General features: G+C 32.6%; 3 protein-coding genes across 22 annotated transcripts in view; 1 reads left to right on the forward strand and 2 right to left on the reverse strand.

Moving 5' to 3' along the window:
- Window positions 1-956: 956 nt before the first annotated feature.
- On the reverse strand, window positions 957-6,499 carry LOC124425430 (fatty acyl-CoA reductase 1-like). Its single transcript, XM_046965738.1, has 10 exons — window positions 6,330-6,499; window positions 5,965-6,177; window positions 5,583-5,831; window positions 5,349-5,494; window positions 5,158-5,267; window positions 4,603-4,795; window positions 4,000-4,248; window positions 3,361-3,537; window positions 3,167-3,247; window positions 957-1,254 (listed from the first exon to the last, which is right to left on the reverse strand). Exons 2-10 carry the CDS (start codon window positions 6,175-6,177, stop codon window positions 1,176-1,178), a joined length of 1,497 nt encoding a protein of 498 aa, XP_046821694.1. The 5' UTR covers window positions 6,330-6,499; the 3' UTR covers window positions 957-1,175.
- Window positions 6,500-10,727: 4,228 nt separating this feature from the next.
- LOC124425428 (dynein axonemal intermediate chain 7 homolog) lies at window positions 10,728-17,848 on the forward strand. Its single transcript, XM_046965736.1, has 14 exons — window positions 10,728-11,231; window positions 11,332-11,518; window positions 11,644-11,784; window positions 11,885-11,959; window positions 12,008-12,207; window positions 12,311-12,483; window positions 12,636-12,902; window positions 12,974-13,135; window positions 13,218-13,371; window positions 13,462-13,747; window positions 13,799-13,894; window positions 14,029-14,250; window positions 14,629-14,736; window positions 14,800-17,848. Exons 1-14 carry the CDS (start codon window positions 11,146-11,148, stop codon window positions 14,938-14,940), a joined length of 2,298 nt encoding a protein of 765 aa, XP_046821692.1. The 5' UTR covers window positions 10,728-11,145; the 3' UTR covers window positions 14,941-17,848.
- LOC124425431 (synaptotagmin-7) overlaps window positions 15,189-27,272 on the reverse strand; it is a 117,746-nt gene continuing 105,662 nt past the window's right edge. For 19 of the 20 annotated variants that reach the window (XM_046965747.1, XM_046965746.1, XM_046965745.1 and 16 more), the window contains 5 exons: window positions 26,676-26,823; window positions 25,777-25,886; window positions 24,452-24,620; window positions 24,139-24,351; window positions 15,189-23,855 (listed from right to left, as the gene is read on the reverse strand). In XM_046965747.1, coding sequence (XP_046821703.1) covers window positions 23,755-23,855; window positions 24,139-24,351; window positions 24,452-24,620; window positions 25,777-25,886; window positions 26,676-26,823 — 741 coding nt within the window. In that variant the 3' untranslated portion in view covers window positions 15,189-23,754. The remainder of the gene's footprint in view (window positions 23,856-24,138; window positions 24,352-24,451; window positions 24,621-25,776; window positions 25,887-26,675; window positions 26,824-27,272) is intronic. The other variant, XR_006942503.1, reaches the window with a different exon arrangement.

The following is a 27,272-nucleotide window of genomic DNA, read 5'->3' on the forward strand; positions in this document are numbered from 1 at the left end:
TGTTTCTCTTACTAAGAAGCCTTAGAAGATTATTCCGAACGCGTGACTTCTTATGATCGGAGTAACTTGCTCGGACTCTCGTCATATAAAGACGATTCTAATTACTTACGTAGATAAACTTCACCGAATTGCGAAACGGGTTTTCTCGAGTTCTGATAGTATGCCAAGAAATCGTCCTCGAGTCCTCGTCGTCGAGTTCTTCCGCGAAAACATTAAATTTCATATTCATAAGCGCGCCGTGCATTACGCGCTGCAACTACATCAATATAGACGTTTATCTCCTCCTACATGGCTCGATTATAACACTTGCTCATTAGATTTTCTAACTCTTTCATTTGCTCATTCTTCTATTTTTCTTGTCCCCTTTTTTTTTTTTCATTCTCGTTGATTACATCGAATCGACACTGGGATAAAACGCTCCTACGAAGAAGTCGAACAAAAAGTGAAATAGGAGGAGTCGATCGTGGAATCGATCTTTCGTTTTGAGAGATACGTTTCTATAATTAAAATTGAATTCGTGGGAGAAACTAGAAAAAAGAAAGAAAGAAAGAAAGAAAAGGAAGAAAAAAGAAAAAGAAAGAGGAAAGACGAAAAATGCAAATCTGATTATGTACGCATATGATTCTATTTTTTTTTCTCTCCCGGCCATATCCCCTTCCTCCCTTTGTCTTTTTCCCTTTCCTGTAAAACCGATAACCGCTTAACTCCACTAAGAATAATCTGGGAATCGAAGTCGATTCCGAGAATGCCGTACGAATGATAGCTGTTGTAGATATATCGGATAGATTGGTAGTGCGATGGCGATGCTGCGAATCAATGTCGCAATTTTTACGAGTGCGATTTCTTTGTGTTTACAGAAAAAAGAAAAGGAAAAAAAAAAAAAAGAAGAAAGAAAAAACAAAAAGAGAAATAAAGGGATACAGTTTATGTAAGCTAAGAAAATGAGTAAGCATTAGTTAATATTTCTTTGAACTCAATTTATTTACCCAAAGAGTATGAATTGAAAAAAGAATTTTTTCAATTATCTACATATCAAAGAATAGAAAAAATTCTTGACCGTTTTTATTCCCACATAGTTATTTGTAATTATAAAGGATAGTTATAAGACTAATGTGGCTTCAAAACTTTGTTTACGGACATAACCCTGTAGACTTATAATGAGAAGAACTTGTTTATCAAGTACAAATTTTTAATAAGATCCACACAAAAAAGATGAAAAAACAGGTTTTGGTTATCTTGTCGATCCACCATGATCTGAAAGAAAGAAAAAAAATAGAAAGAAAAAAGGAAGAAGAATATGATTCTTAATTTTTTTTTTTTTTTTTTTCTTTTTTTTTTTACCTATTTTCGATAAAATAATAGCGAACTTTTTCTATGGTAAAAATGTACACATCTGATAGATAACAAAGATTAATAGATGACGATATAATATAATAAGCAGATACCTTTTTATACGTAAATTTCTTTCTCCGATTAATTATAATTCACGTTTTTCTATCCCCGTTAGAATAACATTAAGGACGTCTCGTTAGAGAATTATAATTAATAATAGCTCGAAGAAGTAATGTATTGCGTTATATAATCATAGTAATATTTGATATCGTATAGACGCCATATAATATATAATATATGATAACCTCAGGGCGTTATTACACTTTCACTCGATATATATATTTGATAGATATAATTGACGGAATTTCCCAATGTAATTTAAATCTTGCGTTTATAAGATCTAAATCGATGTTGCCCGTTTCCCTTCGTTTCGTGAGAAAGCCTTAGGCGAGGACATTACGCGACAATAATCAAGGCTTAAGTCATCCAATGTCAAAGTGGATTTGCCGTTTCTCTGACTAATCGGGCCAGTATTCTGCGGTTGCAATCTTACTAAAGTTACTTTGCACGTGAGTAATCATAGCTAACGTTCGTCTGCTTCACCGTCTCTCTCTCTCTCTCCCCCTCTCTTTATTTTCTATCATCTCTCTTCGCTCTTTCGTTCACGTTTTTACTGATGAACAAAGTTTATACCGTTTAATTGATATTTATAATATTCGTATGTATTATCTTTACTGAATTCATTTGCCATTGTTATGTAAACTTGAAATAAATTATTTATTTATTTTGTTTATTCATTTTATGTATAATTTATTTTGATCATTGATTATACGAAGTTTAAAATTAGGACGTTTACAAGTTAAAAATATGTAGAAACACGTTAAAATAACGAAGAAATGCATTAATAATTCGCGATTATTTTACTCGGGGATTTCCTACGTGTCGAACGTGACGTGCCTCTTATCTCACTTCTGCCACTCTCTCTCTCTCTCTCTCTCTCTCTCTCTCTTCCTCCGTTCCTATTATCATCATCTTTGTTTATTATGTTTATTTATTGTCCGCGATCGAAGAAAGAGGAGTCGAAAGAGAACTCGCGCATTGTCAATATTTGGATTGAGCTGAGCGTTGTTTTCATTAGTAAGAATCATTGCGAAAAGTCAACGGAACGTATATATTCGTTTTCTCAATTTTCTGCCTTCTGCAATTATATTTATTATACAGATACTGGTCTTAGCATTTCGTGTAAAAAGAGAAAAAAGTAAATAAATAAATAACAAAATGGAAATAAAATTTTTCAGGAAATGGAAAAATTGTCGGAGCAATAACACGTGTCGTTTATCGCACGTTCGAAACTTTGAAGGTACGACGAAACTATTCGATAATTATTCGGTATGCGTTGAAGCGACGATAGCGCGGCAGTTATGTGACCCAGTTTTCAAAGAGGAAGCTAGAAAGAGGGAAAGAGAGAGAAAGAGCCAGGCGACATTGCGATCGACCAAACAGTCGGTGCGAATAAACTCGTGCACCGACTAAACTCACGATCGGACCGGATACAGTTCAGACATCTCACGACGACAGTTTCGTTCGCACCCTTCGACTTTCTTTTTTTTTCTTGATTCGTTGATTTTTCTATTCGAGGACGAGGTCTCGATCCTTGAGACTCGTGATTCGTATATTCGAGAGTTACCTCTGAGAAAATTCTCTACTTACATCTGCGACCCATCGCGATAATCTCGAGCAACACATTATCAACAATAGTTCCTCTCGTAAGTATATACAATATAGGGAATTAAATCGCTATTTTAAATTTATCCATTAGAAGTGTTCTCCTCACCTATTTAGCTTACGCAAATTTTCATCAACTTTCCCCATATCCTCTTTTAGCAAATACTGTTTACCTCCCTGTAAAGAAATCCTGAAGAAAGAAAAAAAGTATAATGTTATTTTTCTGCAACTTTTTCTCTCTGATTCTCTCTCTCTCTCTCTCTTATAGCATTCTATTAATTTGTTTATACTTCCAAAACCTACTTTAAGTATTCATATAAGTTGAATTGAAAGTAATTGAAATCAAAATCTCGTTTATCCTCGGCAGATAGTCTCGATAGCATCGACATTATATTATCGTTGTAGAATTGCCAATAGTTCACCATAAAGTAAGACAAGGAAATGTTGGCAACGTAGACCTTCCTTTGCAGTTTTAGTAACCTAAATTAACAACAAAGTATAATGACTGTTGGGAAATTTTTTTATAAATCTATATCGACTAACCAACGATCCTTTTTTTTATTTTTTATCATTTTCTCTTTAAATAACAAACGTACGGAAAAATTGATTCTGCTTATCGTATTGAACCATGTCCCTTTTTAACATACGATGAAAATAACACACATACATATATATATATATATATATATATATATATATATATATTAATACAACGTATAAATTATATTATATATCATGAGAGTTACGGCCTTCGCCCTGGAAACGTCCACTCATTATTTTGTTTTATATAATGTACCACAAGAAAGAAGTTTGCTCGCATATTATCGCAATGGACGACTTTATATGAAAAGACACATAATCTTTTTTGTCATGATATATACGATTAAAAAAAAAATTATTTAGTTTAGATAAAGTCTTTAGATATATGGACTTAACACTTACATCGGTTTACGTCCGGAAAATTTCAAGATTTGGTCTAATATCAAGGCCGGTAACACTTGGAAAATTATTACGCAGATGTAATAATACACATAACATAGAGTAATCGACAAATTTGGATACCATATGGGATTTTCCAATGGATTCGTCTTGTTTATTTCTAAAGACATATTAACGATTTCTTTCACATTGATTTTCTTTATGTTGTACGACGAAACATTGTAAACTTCGACCTTCGGATTTTGTGTTACCCTACAACATAATATACCATAATATTGTAAAGAGACATGTCAGAGACATTCAGACTTAACGTTGTAATATATACGTTAATCGATTGAATTTAAAAAAAAAAACGAATATAAATGCTGTTGTCGTTTATAATCGTTTATTAACGATTAATTTTTGACATTAACTTTACGTAGATATTACTACGTCGATTAGATTACATAAGCGGTAAATGAGAAAATATTTTAATTTATGGGTATATTTAAACGGTTCCAACGTTTATCAATTTGGATTTTACAGTCGTTAGATCAACGATCGTTTTGTGATTTATAATATAAAACAAATACAATGTATTGTATTGTATATTGAAGAAAAACTTACGACTTTTGTCCTCGAATGTAGGCACTGATTATAAAACATTTAATAACGGCATCGGCGGGTATATAATCAAGCTCTTTATCTGCATCTGCGTAAAGTATTTTTAATATACCTTTTCCACCACCGACCATTAGACCTCCTGGACCATTAAAGTTGTCTATCCAACCTGGTATTGGTTCGTCCTTCGTCGTTATGACTATAAAGAAATATTATGGTGTAATAGATAAAACATCGTAGCAGTTGACGTCTCATGTGAGAAATTCAAGGAACCGATTGATCGATACCTCGAATTTATATGCCTTCGAACTCTTCGATCGGTAAGCGAACGAAGGCATTATACGTCGTGAGAACGATTGGGTATTACCCAGGAAATCTATCTCTTACATATGTCGACGATATGAAAAACTCTGGTCATGAAAAAAATGTCATCATGAGAAAAACAAGTCTCTCGATTAATTTCTTTTATTCTTTCTTTCGAATGCGTAACAATGAAATAGAAATGTATGTAAAGATGATCTCTTTATATATACGTATATATATATATATAAAAAAATGTACCTATCGACGGTCTCACGATGACGCAAGGCAATCGATCGGAAAAATCACTTATCACATTTTCGGCCAACTTCTTTGAGAAAATGTAAGTGTTCGGTAGCGTTCCTATGTATCTGCAAAAAAAAAAAACATTTCCAAATTCTTTGGAAGATATTCTTTGAAGAAAAATAATATCGATAATATGGAAAACATACTTTGAAGTTAAGATGTTCAAAATGTGATCATCGGCATTTTCTATCGTTTCGATAGTTTGTCTCCAATTGATTTCTGCTGGATAAGTCTTTTCTTCTACACAGGGCTTATCGCAATGAGCGTAGGTTGAGCTAATGTGAACGAGAGCCTTTATGAAAAGGAAAGGAACAAAAATATTTTATCCTTCTTTTTCTCCTCTCATTTCTTTTTTTCTTTCTTTTTTTTAATCTACTTACTACCAATTTTTTCATTTTTTCCCCCAGCAGGCAAATGTCTCTAGCCGATCTTAAATTGGTAAAAATGGCATTCCGTAAACTGTCATTGAATTTAACATTCGCAGCAATGTGAAATATTATAGATACATTATCGATAAGTATTTGTTTTTCTATTGGATCTAATCCTAAATCTTTTTTTAATATATCACCCTTTACAACAATCACTTTCTCAAAAGCAGAAGGATTCATTTCTTTGAGTTTATTGAAGATCTGAAAAAATGTTGGCTTAACTTTTTTTTTTTTTTTTTTTTTTTTTTGTTTAATAGTATACGTCTTATACGTCGATATAATCTTTGATCCATCCTTAATCGATATACAAGCATACAAATGTATAAGCACTTACTGGCAGTGTGAATAATTTCTTTAATCTATCGTCGATTGTAACATTCTTTTTCGGTCGCATTAATATAAATAATTCTTTTATATCAGGACACGAACGTAAACATTTTTCGATCAAAATTTTGCCTAAAAAGCCGGTGCCACCCGTTATAAAAATACTCCTTCCAGCGAAAAATTTCGATATGTTTTTGATTTCACATTCTTTTTGTTTCTCCATCTAAAATGAGGACGATAATGATTGGCGATGAACAAAAAAAATACATAGACACACACATACGTTACATACAGCTATATAGCAAAAGATGATCAAGCGTGAAGTTACTTATGACAGAGGCAAAAAGAAATAATTAAAAATTATCATTTACTCACTTTCTCTTCTTTCTCTTTTCTATTTGTTCACTCAAGTCAAAATAAAATTATATTTGTATTCTTATTCACCGAAATAAAGTTCAATGCCGATCGTGAAAAGTGGTCTGGATGTACGACTCGCACCTTAAGAATATACTTTCGATACGAAAGTAAAAAAACGACTGAGTTTCGACATCAAAGTAACACAGGAAATGATATTGAATACAAAAATAACAATCATTCTTACAGTTCAAGGAACAAAGCATTTCATATGTATGATATACACATTAATATTTCATTACGATGCAAATTATTAACGCACGTACATTATTCACAGTACTTTATTCGAACGATCATATATAACTATTAGAAATGTATGTCCTTAGGAACTCGTTGGATACTTGTTAAGAAAACAATAAATAAAAAATATATGGCCATTTTTGTATGGACTTAAATATTTTTAGTCAAGTACGTAATTTTCAATAACGAAGTCGAGCCGGGCAATAAATAAATAATGAAAGTAAACCCTTAGACGCGACGAATCGAAGGTTATCTGGCGCCTTGAAATATCCATTGATGCCCTCTAGTCTATAAGATCACTAAAACAAAAGGGCACACATGAAATATTCAAACATTCCAATGAACTATCTTGACCCATCCACGACCAATTTTTTTTCTCCTTACTTTCTCAGACCATACTTCATACTTCATACTCAGATAATAATTTCCGCCCTTTTCATTTCCTCTCCTATTTTCACTACAGTCTGTCTGAATAATTAACTCTAAAGAAACGAAAAAGTCAATCAGTTACATCCAACAGACTCACGATATCTAGACTCTCTCGAGTCTTATTAAATATTACTGGCTATTATTCCTTTAGAAATAGCCAGCATAATTAATTACACATCATTATACAAAATATATCAACAATTGTATCTTATTTCAACGAATATACGGCGATAGTTTCAATTCGCGAAATATTTATTATCGCGCATCTACCTCAAGAGATTCTTTAAAAGAACGTGCGTTTTCTCATTAATTTGCGACAACTTGGCGAGCGTTATTTTGCTGACGGCCTTCAACGGTATTCTAGCCTAGTGACGCCGCCACTATTCATCGCGACCGATGGTTCTATAGCTCTGACAACAATGAAGAGACGAGGGAAATTCTCCGTGCAAATCAACTATCATCGCTGATCCGATGCGAGACGCACATTTAAAAACATTCTCGTAGTTGTGCCCTCACGACGCAACAAAAATACCAAATGATAGATAAATGGTTATTTGGGAAAATTTAGACAATAGATATAATATTCATTGATTGGTCGAAAATTATCTAGGTTTGTAGTTTTATAATTTGACAAAAAGTAATTGCTCTAAAAAAGTTTATATATACAACATCTTATATATACAACAAATTATTATCGATTGATTTCCTCGTAACTTTATCAATAAAGTAAAACTTTACATATACGTCATTTGTATCTTTAATTTTATTTCAAATTATTACAAATTTTACGAATAACTTGTCAATATCTTAAATATATATACATGCGTATGTGTCGGCGTCTATGAAGGAGGGAGGAGACAAAAAGGTAATGGACGATCCCATAAAAATCTTATGATTTCGTGGCAAACATCGTTCGATGATTAAATGTTTTCTTATCTCTTGTCGCTTTAAAACACTCCGTCAATCGTCGCTGGTAACAGCGAACTCCGGAAAAAGAAAGAGAAAGAGTAACGAAAGCGTGACTTATTTCCTATAATCTTTTGTAATGCTGCTATTTGTAGAATATGACGACAGCCATCTCTCTCTCTCTCTCTCTCTCTCTCTCTCTCTCTCTCTCTCCATTGTTAATTAAATACGATGTATTATTATTTTCGCTCTCGATATTCGAGAGTTTACACGTCCTCAAAGCCAATTTCAGATTCTAAATTTTTCTCGTTTCTTTTTTAGTTTGTTTAAAACGTTTAATTAATTAAAATAAATTGAACGTTTCTAAGTGAATGATGATATTTGGATCATAATAGACAAGGTGAAAATATAATAAACAAAGTTACAATATAATCCTTTTGTTAATCGACGATTGAAATTTTTCACGAGAAATATTCTATACCGGTTAACCTTTTAGATGGATACGGAAAAAGAAAGTCTCAAAATGATCTTTTCGAATCGTAACGATCTCGAAAAAAGTATGAGCAAGACGGACATGACATACCCGTCCGAAATGAAATACTCGACCGAACCATCTGTTTCCAAAATGTCTTATATCAAGTTAGTCGCTCTAATTTCTAAACTCGTCAAATCATCGTTCTCTCTCTCCCTCTCTCTCTCTCTCTCTCTCTCTCTCTCTCTGTATAGTTCGATATATATGTGTATGTAAATCATATATTAAAAACACAAAAGAAAAAAGATTTTGATCTTTGATATAATTTTAAGATAGTGTCAGTCCTAAAATTGACATTAAAAATATATTTATGAAAGTATAATATACTCGTTCTATAATTAAAAGCATTTCACGATGTCAATTTGTCGAGCACTCAATATGGATATTTAATGGATGTTGATTGTTCGACGTTTCAACGAACTACCTACGTAAAGTCATGACTTTGATCGAGTAGCTGAAAAAGAAAAGAGAGAGAGAGAGAGAGAGAGAGAGAGAGAGAGAGAGAGAGAGAGAAAATACAGGTGCATGTTTGGATATGCAAATAACCCGAAAGAAAATTAAACCGGTTTTGGTGTATATGTGTATTGGATTCGATATTTTAAAGAATCCAGACGAATATCATGCATTATCTGTAGTTTATTAACGACGTTTCGTTAAATCACATTCAAGCATTTAAAATAATACATAAAGGAGAAAACTTTTATTTTTCTCTTGCTATCAATCTTCATTCGGAATTTACACACTTTACCTCCGAATAACTTTTGAAGAAATTGAGATTGATCTCGAATTTGTGTGTAAATCGATTGCATTTTTGATTTTTCTTTTTTCCCCTAGAGACGACGTAAAAATCAAAAAAGGTAGAAGGAAAAAAAGAAAACTTGTCTCGAATGAAATCGAGTTGGATACCTCGTTAGAAGAGTCCATATACGATGAGTACGAAGAGGATTCTAAAATTGCTATCAAATGGGAATATCCAAAACCAAGAATAATTCCTCGTGCTTCTGTTTTAGTAATAATGATAATTAAAAATAACCAAAAAACGATCATGCTTTCTGATCAATATTTATATTTCTCTTTCTTTTTTTTTTTTTTTTTTTTTTCAATTAAACTTTGACCGACCTGATAAATATTTTATTACTTTAATGGTCAGACGAATACTTAAGTATTTCACTTAAGGATTATCAGAAAATAATTTAATCTGATTAATTCGTGATTCGAATTTGATGCTGAACTTTGATATTTTATTTATAAGGTTATAAGTTTCTCGATTTCCTTTGTATTCAATTTTTAAGTCATGACCCATTTTGTAAATGACTATGCATACATACATACATACACACACACACACACACACACACACACACACACACACATATATATATATATTCCAACAATTTCAATTTAATTATTAAGTAGAAAAACAAGAAAAAGTTTGCAAAAAAGTATCGTCGAACGATTTCGAATGACTTAAAATTATTTTTACTTCGTCGTTTCTTTCTTTTCTTTTTATCTTTCTTACTTGGCTAAATACAATTTATTTGAAAACGAGCCTATCTTTCGTGCAAACCTTCTTCGAGACTCTACCGAAGTAACTTTACATTTGGCAGAGCAGGAAATTGATGTTAGACCTCGCGTGAATCGATAATTCAAGGAAATTAACTGCAATTTAGGAAGGTTGCTGCTTTCTCTCTCTCATTCTCACACACACACACACACACACACACACACACACACACACACACACGCTCTCCGCCTTATCACCTTGATCCATCGCAATTATTAGCTTTCGCTAAACTAATAGTGAATTAAAATCGATAATCGCCAGGAAGGAAAATGATAAGTAATTATATTTCTGTGTTCCAGATACGAGAATGGATAGACGAACAGGTAAACTTTATCTTTCGTAAATTTATTTCGATTCTTTATATATTAAAATTCGATCGCAAATTAATTGAAAATTTGTACAGGTACATTGCGTTCTCCACAAGTTTTACAAAGAGGGCTGATTAATATGAAATCTCTAGTTATCGTAACCGATCGCTTTAGTTAAACAGTTTGCCTGAAAAACGAAGAAAGATGACTAAAAAGGCAAGAAGAGCTTTGCAAAAGAAGCAAGCAGTGGCAGCTGCCGAGGAGGCCGAAAGGATAAGGTAATAAATTGTAAACGATTTTTTTTTCCTCTATTCTTTTTTTACTATTCTTTTTTTCCTCTTCCTAAAAGGAAGAAGAAAAAAAGGAAAAGGAGGAAAAGAGAAAAGAAAAGTCATAGTTAAAGTTTTGCTTGATAATACATAAACATGCGGTTGAAATTTTGTCAACACGAGTACAAAAATCAGGTTTTCATGCGCGATAATCAGTGCAGAGGAAAAACGTGTGTCGTGATAACTCCTTTCCTGAATCTACGGTCGGGCCGCGTATACGGTAGCCGAGTGCGAACATAAAATTCGCACGATATGAGTTTGGCAGAATTCCATTTCTTATCTATGCAACTCGCTTTCGACCCACTTCCTCTTGAAGTTACTTCGGCAATTCACCCCTTACCAACCCTCCAACGTATACCCTCTAAATCTCGATGAGTTTCAGTCTAGTTTCGTACCTCCGAGCGATCGTCTTAAACGATCTCTCTCTCTCTCTCTCTCTCTTTTTCTTCCTATAAATTTGTTTAAAATAATGTTGGGCGATTCGTTGAAGTCGATTGTCTTTTTCGAAAGTTACATTAGAGTGTCCAAGCCAAGATTTAAAAACGAAGAGGAAAGGTAGACCCTTCGATCTGTTTCCTTTCATTTTCTTTCTTCTTTTTTTTTTCTGTTTAAAGGACAAGTCCTTTATATAAGAGATCGTCGAATACTCTTCCAGATTGCAATTGATAAAGGATATTCAAGAAGAAATTCACTTGGAGAAATACAAAGCCGAACAGGAAATTCTATTGGAGGAGAGCCAAACGGCTATGCGAAAAATCCAATTGGAGGAGACGTGGTTCGTGACTTACGAAAATAAAAAGGCATTTATGGATCACGTTCTTGCCACCGAGAAAATGGAAAACGTGCGTCTTTATACGTATTATAGATGCCTTTAATTATTTAATTTTTTACGGTCTTTATATCTTGATCTGTGTAGGCTTCTTGTATTAATATAATACCTGTACTTACTGAATGTAATTAATTTCAGTGGATTATGTACTTAACATGTGAAAATTTACCAGACGTCGCTGAATTGTCCGATATGAATACATTCATATTCCTCTGGTCGTTGGAGGACGAAAACGTAAACATGGAACTGGTTGTGGAAAAAAACGAAGTCGTACAATACGTATGTTTTTTTTTTAACGTATTACATCACATCTTGATTGATGGTCAAGAAAAATAAATGGTTGAGACGCTTTTCGTAAATCATATGTGCATATTTTCAGTTATTGCTGCAGCTTCATAAAATCATCAATTTCTCATTAACGAGATCTATCGATTACATAGAAGAATGTAAAATGGTAAGCGTCGATTAAATACACAAACGCATAGTCGCGATTTCAAAATAGGTTAGGCAAAGTTTTAGGACGAAGTTGCAAAATTGGATAGACCAAGCTTGTTATCGGCTTTTACGTCAGATCGAGAGAGATATGCTTAGAGTGGATCTGAAGAACGCGACTTATGTCAAAATAACGAAGCATCTCATTTGTTGCATATGGGCTTTGATTAAGCTACCGATCAGTATTAAAGAAATTCCTGAAAAAGAAAGGTACGTCCTTTTCCTTTTAATTTCTTTTCTTTTTCGGATCAACGAAAATCCTAGAACGTAGAGGGACCGAGATTAGGAAGGATTCGTTTGATCCGATTGACAGAAAATCGATCGAGGTTCACTTCGAGGAAATAAATCTAACGATAAAGATACCACCGGACATTGATTGCTACTGTATGGCTATCCGTGGACTATGGCTCGATTACGATCACTATTCCGACATTGCGACCTCTTACGTCATGCCGGAAATACCAGAGGAATATCGAATGAATATGGGTGAAAAAACTTTAAATTTTTATTCAACTTTTATAAACGCGCATAATTATATCTTTCTTTCTCTTTCGTTATAGAGAGAGAGAGAGAGAGAGAGAGAGAGAGAGAGAATGAAAATTTCAAAAATTCGAAGGACATTTCTTTTCCTCTCTCAGATCTTATCGCTTTTTGCTCCGAGGAATACGAAACGAAACAGAAAATACGCGATGAACAAGTCGAGGGACGTCGTTTGAGGATGGAAGAGAAAAAAGCTATGCTATGGAAAATGGAGAATCCGGCACCGGTGGTGCCGGTAAAGTTAGATAAGAAAGGAAGAAAAACCGGTAGTCAATATGGCCGGATAAAGAGACCGGAATCGGAACAGGAAATAGAACCACTACCGTATTTACCGACTCCGACCGAAATCATTTTGTTCAAAGAAGGTAATATAAATAATTTGTGATTTTCTTATTAATGGGATACAATCATCGATGATATAGTTTTTATCTCGTAGAGGAATTAAGGAAGGAACTTAGAAAGTTGTTGTTTACCAAATGCGAAAAGACGGAAGTAAATCTACGAAAGTACAAAATCTTAGGTGGTATCTATCACATAGATCTCCTTTATCAGCCGCCTCAGCCTAAGGACATGCGAAGAGAAATATTTCTTACCACTCGTAATGCGCACGTTCGAATTTCTAATGTATACGAGATAGATACAGAGATATCCATTCGAACGGATCTCATTTTTGTTTCTAGTGCAAATTCCGAAAGAACTGAAGCACGTACCGTTTTATAAACCGTACAAGGCACCACCGCCGGTACCGCCTACCGAGAGAACACCGGAAGTGATCGAGAATGAGATGAAGGCTTTGGAAACTGCAATGGAGGCTCTCGTATTGGTTACGTTAAAGTACATGCTCTCTTATAAGGAAACATATTTTATCGTAAAAATGTAGGTAGAACGAATCGATGAATTTCATTTCAATGAAATCTATCTTAGATTACCGGATACGGTTTTATGGTTCGAACCACCGTTGGTGGCTCATTGGATTTCTGAGAAAAATATTTGGTCGACCCAAGACATCCATGACATAAAGTTCAACGAAGATAAACAACAGATCACATTCCGCACCGGGAGATTTGGAATTCATGGCCTGGCGGCATATAAACTGATCAATTTGCCATTTCAAAGTTGGGAACTTAGGCCAGAAATGGGAAGGAATAGTGGCGGTGGAGTAACTCTTAACATAACAGCTGCTACAGTTCAAGCGGAATTTGTTGTCAGGGTATGCCAATGTTACGAGTTATATTTCTGTTACGTAATCAATCTTTTTTAGGAGGATTCGGTATGTTTGAATTCGTTGGTCGGAGGCACCTCGTCGGCGCTTCAAAATATCGTTGGCATATATATGAAGTTGAACTTTTTAATAGACGTGAGTTTAAATTTAATCTTTCCGTTTATAACTCTTCAATTTCTTATCTAATAGTTGAGAGATTTTTGTTTTTTTTTTGTTTTTTTTTTTTTTTTTTTTTTTTTAATTTCTTTGTAATATCGAAAACGCATTAGAAAATGCGAGAAGGTGGCTGCGATTTATTTCCGGAACGAGATGCGGCAAGTTACATAAAAGGACTTTCCGTGAAGCATCCAGTAGCCCAGAAACACTTGCAAGAATGCATAGGTCTATTGTGTATGGCTTATACATTTTCCTGGTCTAGGTGGAACGTGAAGAGATGTTCGCGTGAAATCGTCCTGCAATTTAAAGAACTTCATGGATGCATCGCCAAAGAGGTAATTCTGATCATACGCGATAAACTTTCTTCCTTCTTCTATCCATCTCTATATTCTCTCTTCCTCGTCCATCTTCTCTCACGATTTTATTCAGCTTCTTCTAGATAATTCATATAATCCAATCGTATTATGAATATGCAATGAGAAACGACGATCAAATACATCGCCTTGACGTAATCGAATAGCCGCTGGCATATGATTTTCCTCAAAAAAAAAAAAAAAAAAAAGAAAAAAGAAAAAAAACACTTCGATCCTCTAAATTCTTATTATTTCAAATTAACGAATATCTTTGGAACGATCCAAAGATTTCAAATCATTCGAGAGCATTATCGTTTGCTAATCATTATATCTCCTATCTATTGTTTTTATCATTTGCAGCGTACCAATATTACACTTTTAGTGACGCCTTCTCAAACGATTGCTGTTCAATGTACCGAGATCAGCCCAGAATTTTCCAATGTTCCTATAGATGGCGATAGTGCGAAGGTGTGTTAAACATAACAAATCTTAATCATTTTATTCGCCATATTTTTTTTTTTTTTTTTATAGTTTTACGCCGATCTATATCATTTGGCATTGCACAATGCTGGAATAAAAAGTCGTCTGCTGATAAAAGATATCTCGTACAAGCTTGCTCTAACGGTCACAAGGTTGCTAAAAAGTACTAACGTGATAAGTATGTCGTCCTAAAACTCTCTTTTATCTCCTATTTAATAACTTTGTCGCCAACGAGAATCACCGAATAAAGGAAAAAATATATGAATAAAGAAATATATATATATATATATATATATATATATATATATATGCATATGTTTATTCTATTCATTTCCCATTTAAGAATTAATTCATTTCAAATTACTCTAAATAGAAAGAATCTCTATGAAAACAACATAAATCATTGGGAATGATCGATCGAATAATTTATGTGAGAAAAATAGATGAAAGGAATCGAAGTTTTTATTTTTTTCATGCATTTCTTAAATGCTAGCGGAATGAAATGGGCGCACAGAGATAATCCTTTTTTATTTCTTACGTAGTGTCTTTTCTCTTTCCTTTTTCTTTCTTTTCTTTTTTTTTTTTTTTTCTTTTTTTTTCTTCAAACAGAGGGTCTTTTATTTAAATACATAACATTGTTTCGATCTTTCAAGTTGTTTTACATATCACGGGTGTCGAACGGTGATCAATAATTGTTCTCTCTCTCTCTCTCTCTCTCTCTCTCTCTCTCTCTCTCTCTCTCTCTCTCTCTCTTTTGTTTTCGACAATTAGAAAAAAATGTTTTTTCTTCGAAGTAAAATTATATTGATTTCCGATGAGTTATGAATTGTATGCACTAATATAAAAGAAAATAAAACAAAGAAAGAAAAAAGAAAATACAAAAAATAAAAAAAAAGAAACAAAATGAAAGCTTCAGATTTCGTATGGCTTCCTTTCATATTTTTAACATTTTTGTGCTTTCCTATTTTATTGCATTTTCTTCCTTTGACTTTACACAACCGCACACACACACACACACACACATACAAACACATGCACACAGCGCACACACTCACATACGCACGCTTCGTTTTTCTTATTACATTCAACTCTTTGTAACTTACTCTATTCTTTTATATATTACGTGTGTGCATATAAACTAAAGGAAAAAAAGGGGGAAAAGAATGTCAAGAAATCTTTGGTTTTCCAAAGATTTGATTTCGTAGTTATAAAGAAACTTGCGTGATCGTATCATGAATCAGCTGACAAAATTAAACCGTCGATCTTTTTCCCGTATGCATGCAATTTGTCGAATCGTCTTCCCTTCGGCGAGTGTGACGTTAAATGGAAAATATTTTTAACAAAGTGAACGAAAACCCGTCGGTCTCGTTGATAAGGAAAACGTTATGATTGCTTTAATTTTTTTTACTTGAAACAATTACAATTTTTATCAATCTTCTTCCTTCTTTCTCTCTTTTTTCTTTTTCTTTTTTTTTTCTTTTTTTTTTTTTTTTTTCTTTTTATCACTTTTACGAAAAAGAAAAAAACAATCGTTGTTTCAACGAGCAACGAGGATATGCATTTTCTTTGCAAGGGACGTACTCGTACGTAATAACAGCTGATATATCGTTGTTTTCGTATACGTGTAAGTGTTAATAATCTGCGAAAGCGCAGTAGCGCTTTACTTACACTAATACTCGCCAGCTGATCCATCAGCTTTATCTAACAAAAACTACCGCATTTATTTGTAAATTTATATACCCGTGTGGTATAACATATTAACAATCAGTTACGTTTTTCCCCCTCTCTTTGCATAACTTACAATAATTATACAAAACTATTCTTTCACGTGTCAATGAAATAAATTGGAAAATATCGAATTCGATGGATTTCATTAATATTTAATGTATTGAATGTATTGAATGTATTGAATGTATTGAAAATTTGTTTGTGTAAAAGAAAAAGAAAAAAAGGAAAGAAAAAAAAAGAAGAATATCGAAAGGATAAATGAAAAATATGAAAATAAATCTTTTAATTTGAGGAAGTTCATAAACGTCTCTTATTTCTTTGTTTTTTTTTTTTTTCCATCTTATTAATCTACCACCTAATTTAATTCTAATCATTTTTGACTCTGCGAATACAGCTGTCAAGTCTGCTTGTATAAACAAAATATTACATATGTATACAATATATATAAAAATGAAATATTATGTAGAAGCATTTATGAAAATATAAATCATTGATATTTTTGTCGTCATTGAAAATTAGAATATTGAAAGGAAAGAGAAGATGACAAAAGAAAAGAAAAGAAAAAAAAGGCATGGATAATTTGAGAGCACCAAAGGATTTACTCCAATAAACGAGATTTCGTTAGTGAACTGTTTTTCTTTTTCTTTTTTTCTTCTTTTTTCTTTTTTTTTTTTTTCCTTTTCTTCAAATCTTATAACTCTTTTTCTCGGATCAATTAGCGGACACAAGATACGTCTAGGAAACTTACGCGGCACTCACTTAATTAGCTTACTTTTAATCATACAGAAAGACATACCTTACACGTAGCGTATTGGAAATAGATATCTCATTTAAATATTAATCTAAGGATCTATCTTCTTTTTTCTCACTCTTTCTTTCTTTATATTTTTTTTTCTCTACCTATATATTTTCTCTCTTTCTTTCTTTCTCTCTGTCTTTCATCGCTTTTTCACTGTTTTATCGTCTTAATCCATTGCGCAGCAAAAATATTTGTAATTCTGTGGAACAACATTATTTGCAGGTATGTTTGTGATTCGAGCCCAATATCTTATTAGTATTCTTCAGGCCCGATGACTTTCATGAGATAAGACGTTTGACTATTTCTCGAAAGATAGCCAAAAAAAGGCAAAAATATATATACTATTTATTTAGACATATATATATATATATATATATATATATATATATATATATATATATATTTATATTATTTTTCGTCGGGTGATTAGTCGGATGAATCGAATTTTTGTATTATCACAAAGAGCAAAATGCGACTAGAAAAAATAAAAACTGTAGCATATAATTTTATATACATTCACACGTAAAGTAATGTTTCGAAAGGAGAATAAAACAGAAAGAAAAAAAAAAAAAAGAAAAGAAGAAAAAGAAAAAATAACCAAGTTGGTATAATCGATTGAATTTACGAACCTATATACTCCATTCCATTCATAAGATTTTTCTTATTATTTTGATGTGAGGCTAATTGCAAAAGATCTTACAATGTAAATACGTGCACGCGTGAGCGTCGTGTGCGTTCATATTACCACATATTTAACGACAATTGTATGATTTGTCTACAGTTAAGAATAATATATATATATATATATATATATATATACATATGTACATATAACATATATATATATATAAGCATATATATATATACAGAGCATGTAGCTTTTAAATATACAAATCGAGAGAGGAATAATTATATCCTTTAGGCTCTCTATATCGATCTATTGTAAATGAAACTAAGAAAGAAAGACAAGGAGAATAATCGATAATTACCGAAGCTTAAAATCTATAAACGATAGGTAAGTATGTATGTGTATATTTGCAACGACGATTGAATTACGCAAAATAGCATTTTTCCTTTAGTACCGAGTATGATTAATAATAATAATAATAATAATAATAATAATAATAATAATAATAATAATAATAATAATAATAACAATAATGATAATCATGCTTTCAATAGTTAATGTCGTTCTTTCATGCTCGAGATAAAACTTGATCGTTTTTTAAGCTGCTTACAATTGACGTAATCCATAGTATAAGGCCCACTTCACTTTCCGTTTTTTTACTATTGCAAACTATTTTCTAAATCTTATTTTCTTTTTTTTTTCTTTTTCTTTTTCTTCTGCTGCTTCGACGGCTCTCTCTCTCTCTCTCTCTCTCTCTCTCTCTTCTATATACCTCTTATAGAACTAATATATGTATTTTCAAACTGCGCAATGTAAAGTTTTAAACATCGAACATTTCCGACCACCTTATTTCGGCTATTTATTTATTTTCTTATCGTTTTGTTTTGTGCCGACTGAATATTCTCTCTTTCTCTCTCCCTCTCTCTCTCTCTCATTTATCACTTATCGCGTAAGCACGATCAATCGTGTTTTTTTTTTGTTTTGTTTTAACTGTACTCTCGTGTTCATATTGTTGTAGTTTGTTTTTAATACCTACGCTTTGACATACATGTATCACGATATAAATTAGCATCCCTATATAACACACACGATATTTTCTTCCGTATTTACGATAGGTACTTAAGCATTAAAATGTTAAACCCAGTCTGTAACGAACGTTAAAATCATGGTCAACGATTTGACACGACGAAAAAAGAAGCCTAGGATATTTGAACCTAGGAAGCCACAGTATACGTGTTACTCTTCGTGGTACGCGTAGATTTTATCGGCTACTCCGAAGAAGCTACCGAATCGTTGTCTTGCGGTATCAAAATTTAAATTAATTAAAATTGATTATTAAATGTAAGAGACTAACTTATCATATTTAAATGATATCAAATATGATATCAAAAATAAATAAATGTATCGTTGAATAAAATAAAATTAAAAATATTTACATATGGACCATCAATGTCCTTGATATAACGAGAAATTTCGAATAATTAATAAATTAAAAGTCGAAATTAGTAATGTTTGATTTAAATTCAAATGAAAAAATCGTACGCGAGTAACGTGTAATAGTTTCGTTAAAAAAAAAAAAAAAAAAAAAAAAAAAAAAAAAAAGAAAAATGGCAAATAGAAACAAAAACAAAAGAAAAAAGACTATATTGTCTATCAAGCACTTCATTAATTAAAATTTGTTTTTGGCACGATCTTTTAATTTTGATAATAATTTTCTATAAAGTATGCAACGTGTACGTCTCTCTCTTTTTCTCTTTATTTTCTTTAATTTAATTAATCAGTACGGATTAATTTCATGCGCCGATCATAAAATAATGAAAATAGATGAATAATCGATATCGATGACTTCGATCGAAGCTTTCTTAAATATATACACACACAATGCGATTACAATCGATTCTATTACGACGAATATTCAATATTACTGCGTTTCCTTCGTGTCACCCTGTATATACGGAATACTAATTAATCACATAGTAGTACTAGATAATTTTTTTTTTTCTTTTTCTGTTAGTTAACAGCAACAATTTTTCATAAAACTTTCAACTAAACGACCGGGCTCTGAAACTTCTTAAATTTGAGATTTCTAATAAACAACACCACGTAATACCATCATTTTAACGTACATGATCGATAAACCGGGAAACATTTTTTTAATTTTCTTCTTTCATCTTATACGTATATACAATGTATACAGGCTACGACATACAAATATTACCTAATCTTTTGTGCTACTCCAATACTTTTTAGGCACGACCGCATGGAGTTTCTTTATGTAATCGCCATTGCGAAAAGCGTTGCCACGCTGTAACATTCGATAAAAATACAATTTTTCAATTATGTTTCAAGTTCTGCACGAATTATGAATGTTTCCTAAATGTCTAATGGTAGGTGTAACGTTTCTCTAAATCTTTTCTTTCTTTTTCTTCTTCTTCTTTTTCTTTTGTTTTCTCTTTTTTTTCTTTTTTTTTTTTTTTTTTAAGACTCGTAGCAAGAAAAATTGATCGACACCCAGAGGATATGATTAAATTTTATAAACAACTTTTGTGTCACATGAAGAGACTACTATTGATTGCATCAAATTTCAAACAACTTGATCAATTATTATTATTATGATCGCGTGACTCGCTGTTTTATTCAATACGAATAATTATTAATATTAAAATATTACATATGTAGTGACGGTCGTGCCTAACGGATAAAAGCTGAACGATTGAAACGAGTGTACTATTATGCAGAAAGAAAATCATCACGATGACAGAACTACATCGATCATACCTATTGCGAAAAAGGCAAAGCTTTTTCGCCGGGGATCCAGGGGGCAGAACTCCCTGGCAACACAGAAATATTGGTTTTATATAATATATTCATTATATAACCATTTACTCACATTATATATATATATATGTATATATAATCTATATATAATATATATATAATACATAAATATATATATTATATATATTTATATTATAGACTAATTTATTCGCTTTTATTTTTTATTTAGTTTTTTTCTTTACGTACTAACCCCTTACGGTATACAATCCGCCCCTCTCTCTCTCTCTCTCTCTCTCTCTCTCTCTCTTTGTGCACACAATAAGCCTCATTTTAGACGCGACAGGAGAGATCGATCTTCGATTATGAAAACGTACAACGTCGCTTCTTCGTTTACGTAGCTCTATTTCGTTAAGCTAACTCAATAGGTATTTGTAAAAATATGCGCGTGTATTAGAGAATTTTTCTTTCACAATAGTTTTTGAGAGGCTTTCGAAAGAAAACGACCATATATCCTGTCTTTTTTTAATCGGACTTTTTTTCTCATCGGAACGTATCAGTTAGTTTTTTCTTATCCCTTACTTACATGCACTTTCGCAACACGCAAAATGAATAAGTTGCGGCAAAAGAGATAAAAAAAAAAAGAAAAAAAAAAAAAAAAGAAAAGAAAAAAAAAAAAGGAAAAAAAACGTGTCAGTATATTTTACCGTAACCGCGATATACATACATATACATACAGGTATATCCCGTAATATTTTGATATCTTCGAGCCCTAAGCGACGACGGTCGTACGATCGATCGAAATGAGGAAACGCATCAGATCCACGAATAATATTCGCTCTAAATACGGAATTGTATATTAATTATGGATACGAATATTTTAACGGATATTGATAATAATATTATAATACTTTGTAATAATAAGTTACAAGTTGGATTTTTCGTATCTATAATTGATTTACATCCTGTATTATATTTTATATAGCGAGTATAGCTTTTGCCTTTCTCAGTTTTTCGTTTCCTCTTCTCTTATCCCGTACGTTCCGTTAAGAGAGAAACGCTCGAAGCGAGCGTGTATCAAGCAAAATTCACGATCGAATTTTATTCGACGGGGATTATCTACATTATTGTTATTAACAGCAGAATATCAGGTATAATGTAACAATAGATTTTTTTCTTTTTTTTTTTTCTCTTTTCCTTTATCAACTCTCTTCTCCAATTTTTTTTTTTTTTCCTGTATTTTTGTTAATAAGTGTATAAGGTACACCGATCACAATTTACCGCTCGAAAAATGTCCCCCTACCCCTCCCGAGAAATCACGTCCGGCTTCGATACAAAAGTTTCTCGTTAAAAATATCTTTCTCTCTTTCTTTATATATCTTTCATCCCTTTCGTATTGATTGGTACTACTATAATAGCTATTAGTCGAAAATTATGATCATTTTGTTCGAGCGAATCAAACAACCGAGACAGCTTGCACGTGTTCACCTTTCGTACTAATTAATCGTTTCGCTTTTCGAACGAAATTACTTTTCTTAATCGAATCGTGAACAGAAAGAAATAAAATGAAACATTATCTTTTATAATTTTAATAGCGAAATAAATATAATTTCTTTTTTATTTTTTTTTTATTTTTTATTTATTTTTTTTTTTCTCTTATTTTTTAATTTACTTTCCGTAAATTTCGCTCGTAATATTTCACGCGTTTTTTGTCCTTTTTTTTTTCGTTTTTTTCTTTTTGTTTTTTTTTTTTTTTTTTTTGAAAAAATCTGTTCATCTTTTTCAGTTACTCTTCTATTTTCATTAATGTTAATGTGCAGCTGAAAATGATAAGAAAAATGAATAAATCATATATAATTAGCGTCAATGCGCGATTAGAAAATTACTCGCTCGGCAGCAAAAATGTATTCATATATAAAAATTACCTTAGCGTTAAAAACTATCTCTCACTATAATGAACTTGGGCGGGGGCAGGGGCGAGGGTGGGGGAGGAGGAGGGGTGCGCGCGCGAATATTCGTTTTAAAAATTACCGGCGGTACTTTCGAAAATACAAAACGGTCAACAACGTTTCTGAGAAAGATAACAGCTTACTATATCTCTTTATCTCCTTCTTATTCCTTTCTTCTTCTTCTTCTTCTTGGATTTTTTTCTTCTTTTTCTACCTTCATTTTTTTTCTTTTCTTCGTTACTTTATTCGGCAAGGAAATGCGATTTTCCTTTTCATTCTTCTTTCTCTCTTTTTCTTACACACACACACACACACACACACACACACACACACACACACTCTCTCTCTCTCTTTCTCTCACCTCTCTCTCTCTCTCTCTCTCCTGCTCTCTCGGGAACAGTCAATCGAAGAAAGTTATTTCACAACCCATGGCCGATGTCAATTAACGTCACGATTAAGGATCGTTCATTCTCTCTCTCTCTTTCTCCCTGTCACATACATACTGACACACGCACACACGCACGCACACATTCACCCACTTCTTACAAGACATATATATATATATATATATATATATATATATATATATACCTTTCATGCGATCTTTTCGTTTCGAACTCTTCATTTCCAATCGGGAAATTTTCTTTATATCGCTCGTCCCTTCTTCGTGCCATTCGTAGTATACATATGATATAGGTGTGAACGTGTACAATAATGTATGTACGTCTGTCTTTAGATTAATGTTTGCATGAAGTTTTTCTATATGGATATACATATCTTTAAGTGTGTACGTATACGTATGTATATCAGTGTGTATATCCGCGACAAATGGATATATCGACGAGGATACGTCGTTTTTTTCCCTGACGTTGTTCTTCGCTTTTTTCTTTTTTTTCTTTTTTTTTTTTCTTTTAATTGAACTTTTCTATACGGAACGATCGATCGAAGCGCGTTCATCATCATCATCGTCGTCGTAGTCGTCGTCGTCGTTGTCGTTGTCGTCGTCGTCGTCGTCGTCGTCATCGTCGTCATCCCCAAACGATCTCCCTTCGAACGAATCGCTTCTCCTCGGAGGCCGAATTCGTTCGTACGTACGATCTGCAAAGATCATTCTCCTTGCTGATTTTTTATTCGGGCTTCAAACGATGCCACTGTATTACTGTTTGTTTCGGTTTGGTTATCATGTCCTGCCAGTGTTTCGTCTCGCTCGCTCCGCTTCCGTTCTTACCTAAAAATCATTTTTATTGTTTAATTTTCGTTCTCGTTTTTTCTTTTTCTTTTTACTTTTGTTTTCTTCCAAATACTGTACATATCCGTGGATTTTATAACGCATTATCCAAAAAGCAATTTTATTATTTAATCGATTATGTTGAACGATATGATATATAGGTAAAGTACGTCTATATCACGTTTTTACGAAATCTTACAAAGATATTAACTCATTGATATTAATTCATTCATTGATCATTTTTCATTAGAATAAATCTACTTGTGAAACTTGTTAAACTTACCTGCGAGCTGTATACGGCCAATAAGCTCATTACGTCCTATATTATCAAAGTCCATGACCATAACGTCAAGCGAACACTCTCTGATCTTTTCCCACGGTACGTTGAACGCGAACGTTTCATTGAATACAGGATTGAGAGTGCACTTGAATATTGGTGTCTTACGTTTTTCGATCCTCTTGTCGCCGAATTGTAGCCAAACTTTTACATAAGGATCTAAAACAATGAGATATTTATTTTAGTAACCGATTGAGAGGAGTAGGAGGGGGGAGGGGAGAATCGTTAAAAAGAAAAGGAAAAAAAAAATTGTATTTACCTGATTTCCCGTTAATGTCTTTGGCCTTGAGATTTCTCGCTTTTAAGAGCGACAACGTAAGCACCGAATTACTTGGATGATAGCACAACGAACACAAAAGTTCTCCGCATTTGTCCTTAGCCGGTGGTTTAAGAGCCTTCCAAAATGATGGCTTCTCCGATAGATCGACCTAAAACACGTCAGCAATATCTTTAATCGAATCGATACATCTCTTTCTTATAAATCGTTTATGCGAATACGAGAAAGACGAAATGTGTGTTGTGAGTGTATGCGTGTATCTAGCTAGGAGAAATTACGAGGATCGTCGTTTATTTACATTGGTCATACGTATATGCGTGTACGACGTTCGTTTCTATTGACGCTATTCAATCCATGAAAGAGGAGAGAATACACAGTCGAGATTTGCTCTTGGGAAATGAATGTATACGTAGTACAAATTATCACTGGTACAGTGTCAACATACATTTGAAAATAGCATGATCTAGAATTAATCCACCAAGGTACCCATTGTCATCAACCTTGAATAAGACAAAGGACATATCTGAGTAAGTACTTACTTTTTCTCACGTTAAAAAGTATATCTTCGTTATGCATACGAAATTATTATACGAATTTATATGTTTTATGAAAAGAAAGGAAAAAGAAAAAAAGAGTAAAGTGAAAGGTCCTTATAAAAAGGAAGAATTAAATTTAAAAGAATGTTTCATTGGGAGAATATCGTACTGTGAACTATCTAACTCCATAGTAGCGTTCACGCTTTTTATTGTCTTTCGTTGCGATTCATGAAGCTTACAGTTCGCACGAGAAATGGAGGAACATTTTTAATGGTTGCTTACTTTGCTGAGATAGATAGATAGATAGATAGATAGATAGAGAGAGAGAGAGAGAGAGAGAGAGAGAGAGAGAGAGACGGGAGACAAGAGACGAGAGAGCGAGCGTATAAATCGTGTCGGAAAGTGTTTTATCGTTGTAGATAGAAAAACGAAAAATGGATAGATGATGTTGCGTGAACATTGTGATACTTTATAGTTGATAATAAATAGACTTCATTGTATTTTTATGCTTCTTTTCTTTTTTTCTATCTTCTGTTTAGACTCTTTGATGATAATGTCATACAGCATCACGGTAAATAACAATGAAACAAAATCTTTTTTCTTTTAATAAAATGTTGTTTAATAAAATTGTATATTATCGTGGCTAAAAAAAAGTACTGTAAAACACAGAGATGGTAATATATAGCTATAAAAAAAAAAAAAAAAGTATCAAGTATTAAAACGAATACATCTACATATATCTACATAGATATGTGCAACCTTTGAAATTACCTGACAAAGTGGTAGAAAAATTTCTCCTATGGAGTCGTCCCTTGAGAATCGATCGTAATCGAAGACGTGAAGATGTAGCACTCTGCTTTGCAACTTCTGAATAGGAAAACCTGTAAAGAAAGAATACTCTCATAGTTTATATACTTTTCAGAGTATCAAACTGTTTCGCATAAGTCTGTGCGTTTCTCTTCATTTTTTTAATAAAGGATTTAGTATCACAATAAACTTCTTTTTTATTTTTCATTTTTTCTTCTTTTTTTCTTTTTTTCTTTTTTTTTTTTTTTTTTTTTTTTTGTTAATGACCATTGAACGCATTAAATATTGTTTTTTTAAGAGCGATAAAACAACGGAAGCACACAGTTCTAACAGATGGTCAAACAATTTCGTATCATAACTGGGAAAAACTCGGTCCCGTTCACATTGAACCAGTATGTCGTATTTTCTCCGCGAATCGAATTTTCAGAGGCGTTTTCGAGCCGTTCATCCGTTATCGGTGCTCGTCGAAATAAAAAATCACGATTTCATTTTTTTCCTGACCGACGAAGCGAGAGACTGAACTCTTCGTCGAGCATCGGCTTATATTCCTATTTACAATTTAATACTTGTACGAGATACGAATTTTGTAAATCATTCACGTGTCGAATTTTATTAACGATTGGACCCGCTTAATGAAAAAAGAAAAGATGAAAATCGGAAATAAATTTTTTTCTTTCCTTTTTCCTTTTTCTTTTCTCTCTCTCTCTCTCTCTCTCTCTCTCTCTCTCTCTGTTTTTCTTTTTTTTTTCCTTTTTCTATCACACTCGACACAATTCGAAATTGTTATTTGCATTAGTTAGTAAAGAAAAAGAAATACAAAGCGAAATAAGATTATATCGAACAAGTGCAGGTTAAAATCTCACCTTCGAAATAAAGCGTCTCATTCCATTTTGGATTCAGTGTGCGTCTTTTGATGTTTGTCTGGAGACGATGCTTTTTGTCAGGAAGTAGTGTCACGCGTACATACGGATCAGACGTTCCAGACAAATCCTTTGCGGGTAGATCCTTACCCTGAGAAAAAAGGTCGAACGAAGACGTCAAAAATTCATTTGTGAAAACGTTGTATTTGCAATTTCACGTATGCATCTCTCTCTCCCTCCCTCTCTCTCTCTCTCTTTCCCTCTTTATCTTATTTTCTAGAATAAATCATAAATAGAAGAAGAAGAAGAAAAACAATTAATAGAATATTTTTATGCAATAATTATTACACATTATTTTCCGTAGTCGATCTTCAATAAAATAAGCGTAATATTTTAAGGTCTTTGATGTTCAGAAATAAAATTAATAAAGGCACCCCTATTCTATAAATTCAACGCACGTGTACAAAGGTTGTCGTTTTTTATTAAACCTGTTCTCCTTCTTCAAATTGTACTATATATATATATTGTAGATTATAGATAAAAAAAATTTTATTTTCACGTAAACTCATGAGAATAAGCTATTTTCTTTTTTGTTTTCTT

Source organism: Vespa crabro, chromosome 7 (assembly GCF_910589235.1).
Source record: "Vespa crabro chromosome 7, iyVesCrab1.2, whole genome shotgun sequence".
NCBI lineage: Eukaryota > Metazoa > Arthropoda > Insecta > Hymenoptera > Vespidae > Vespa > Vespa crabro.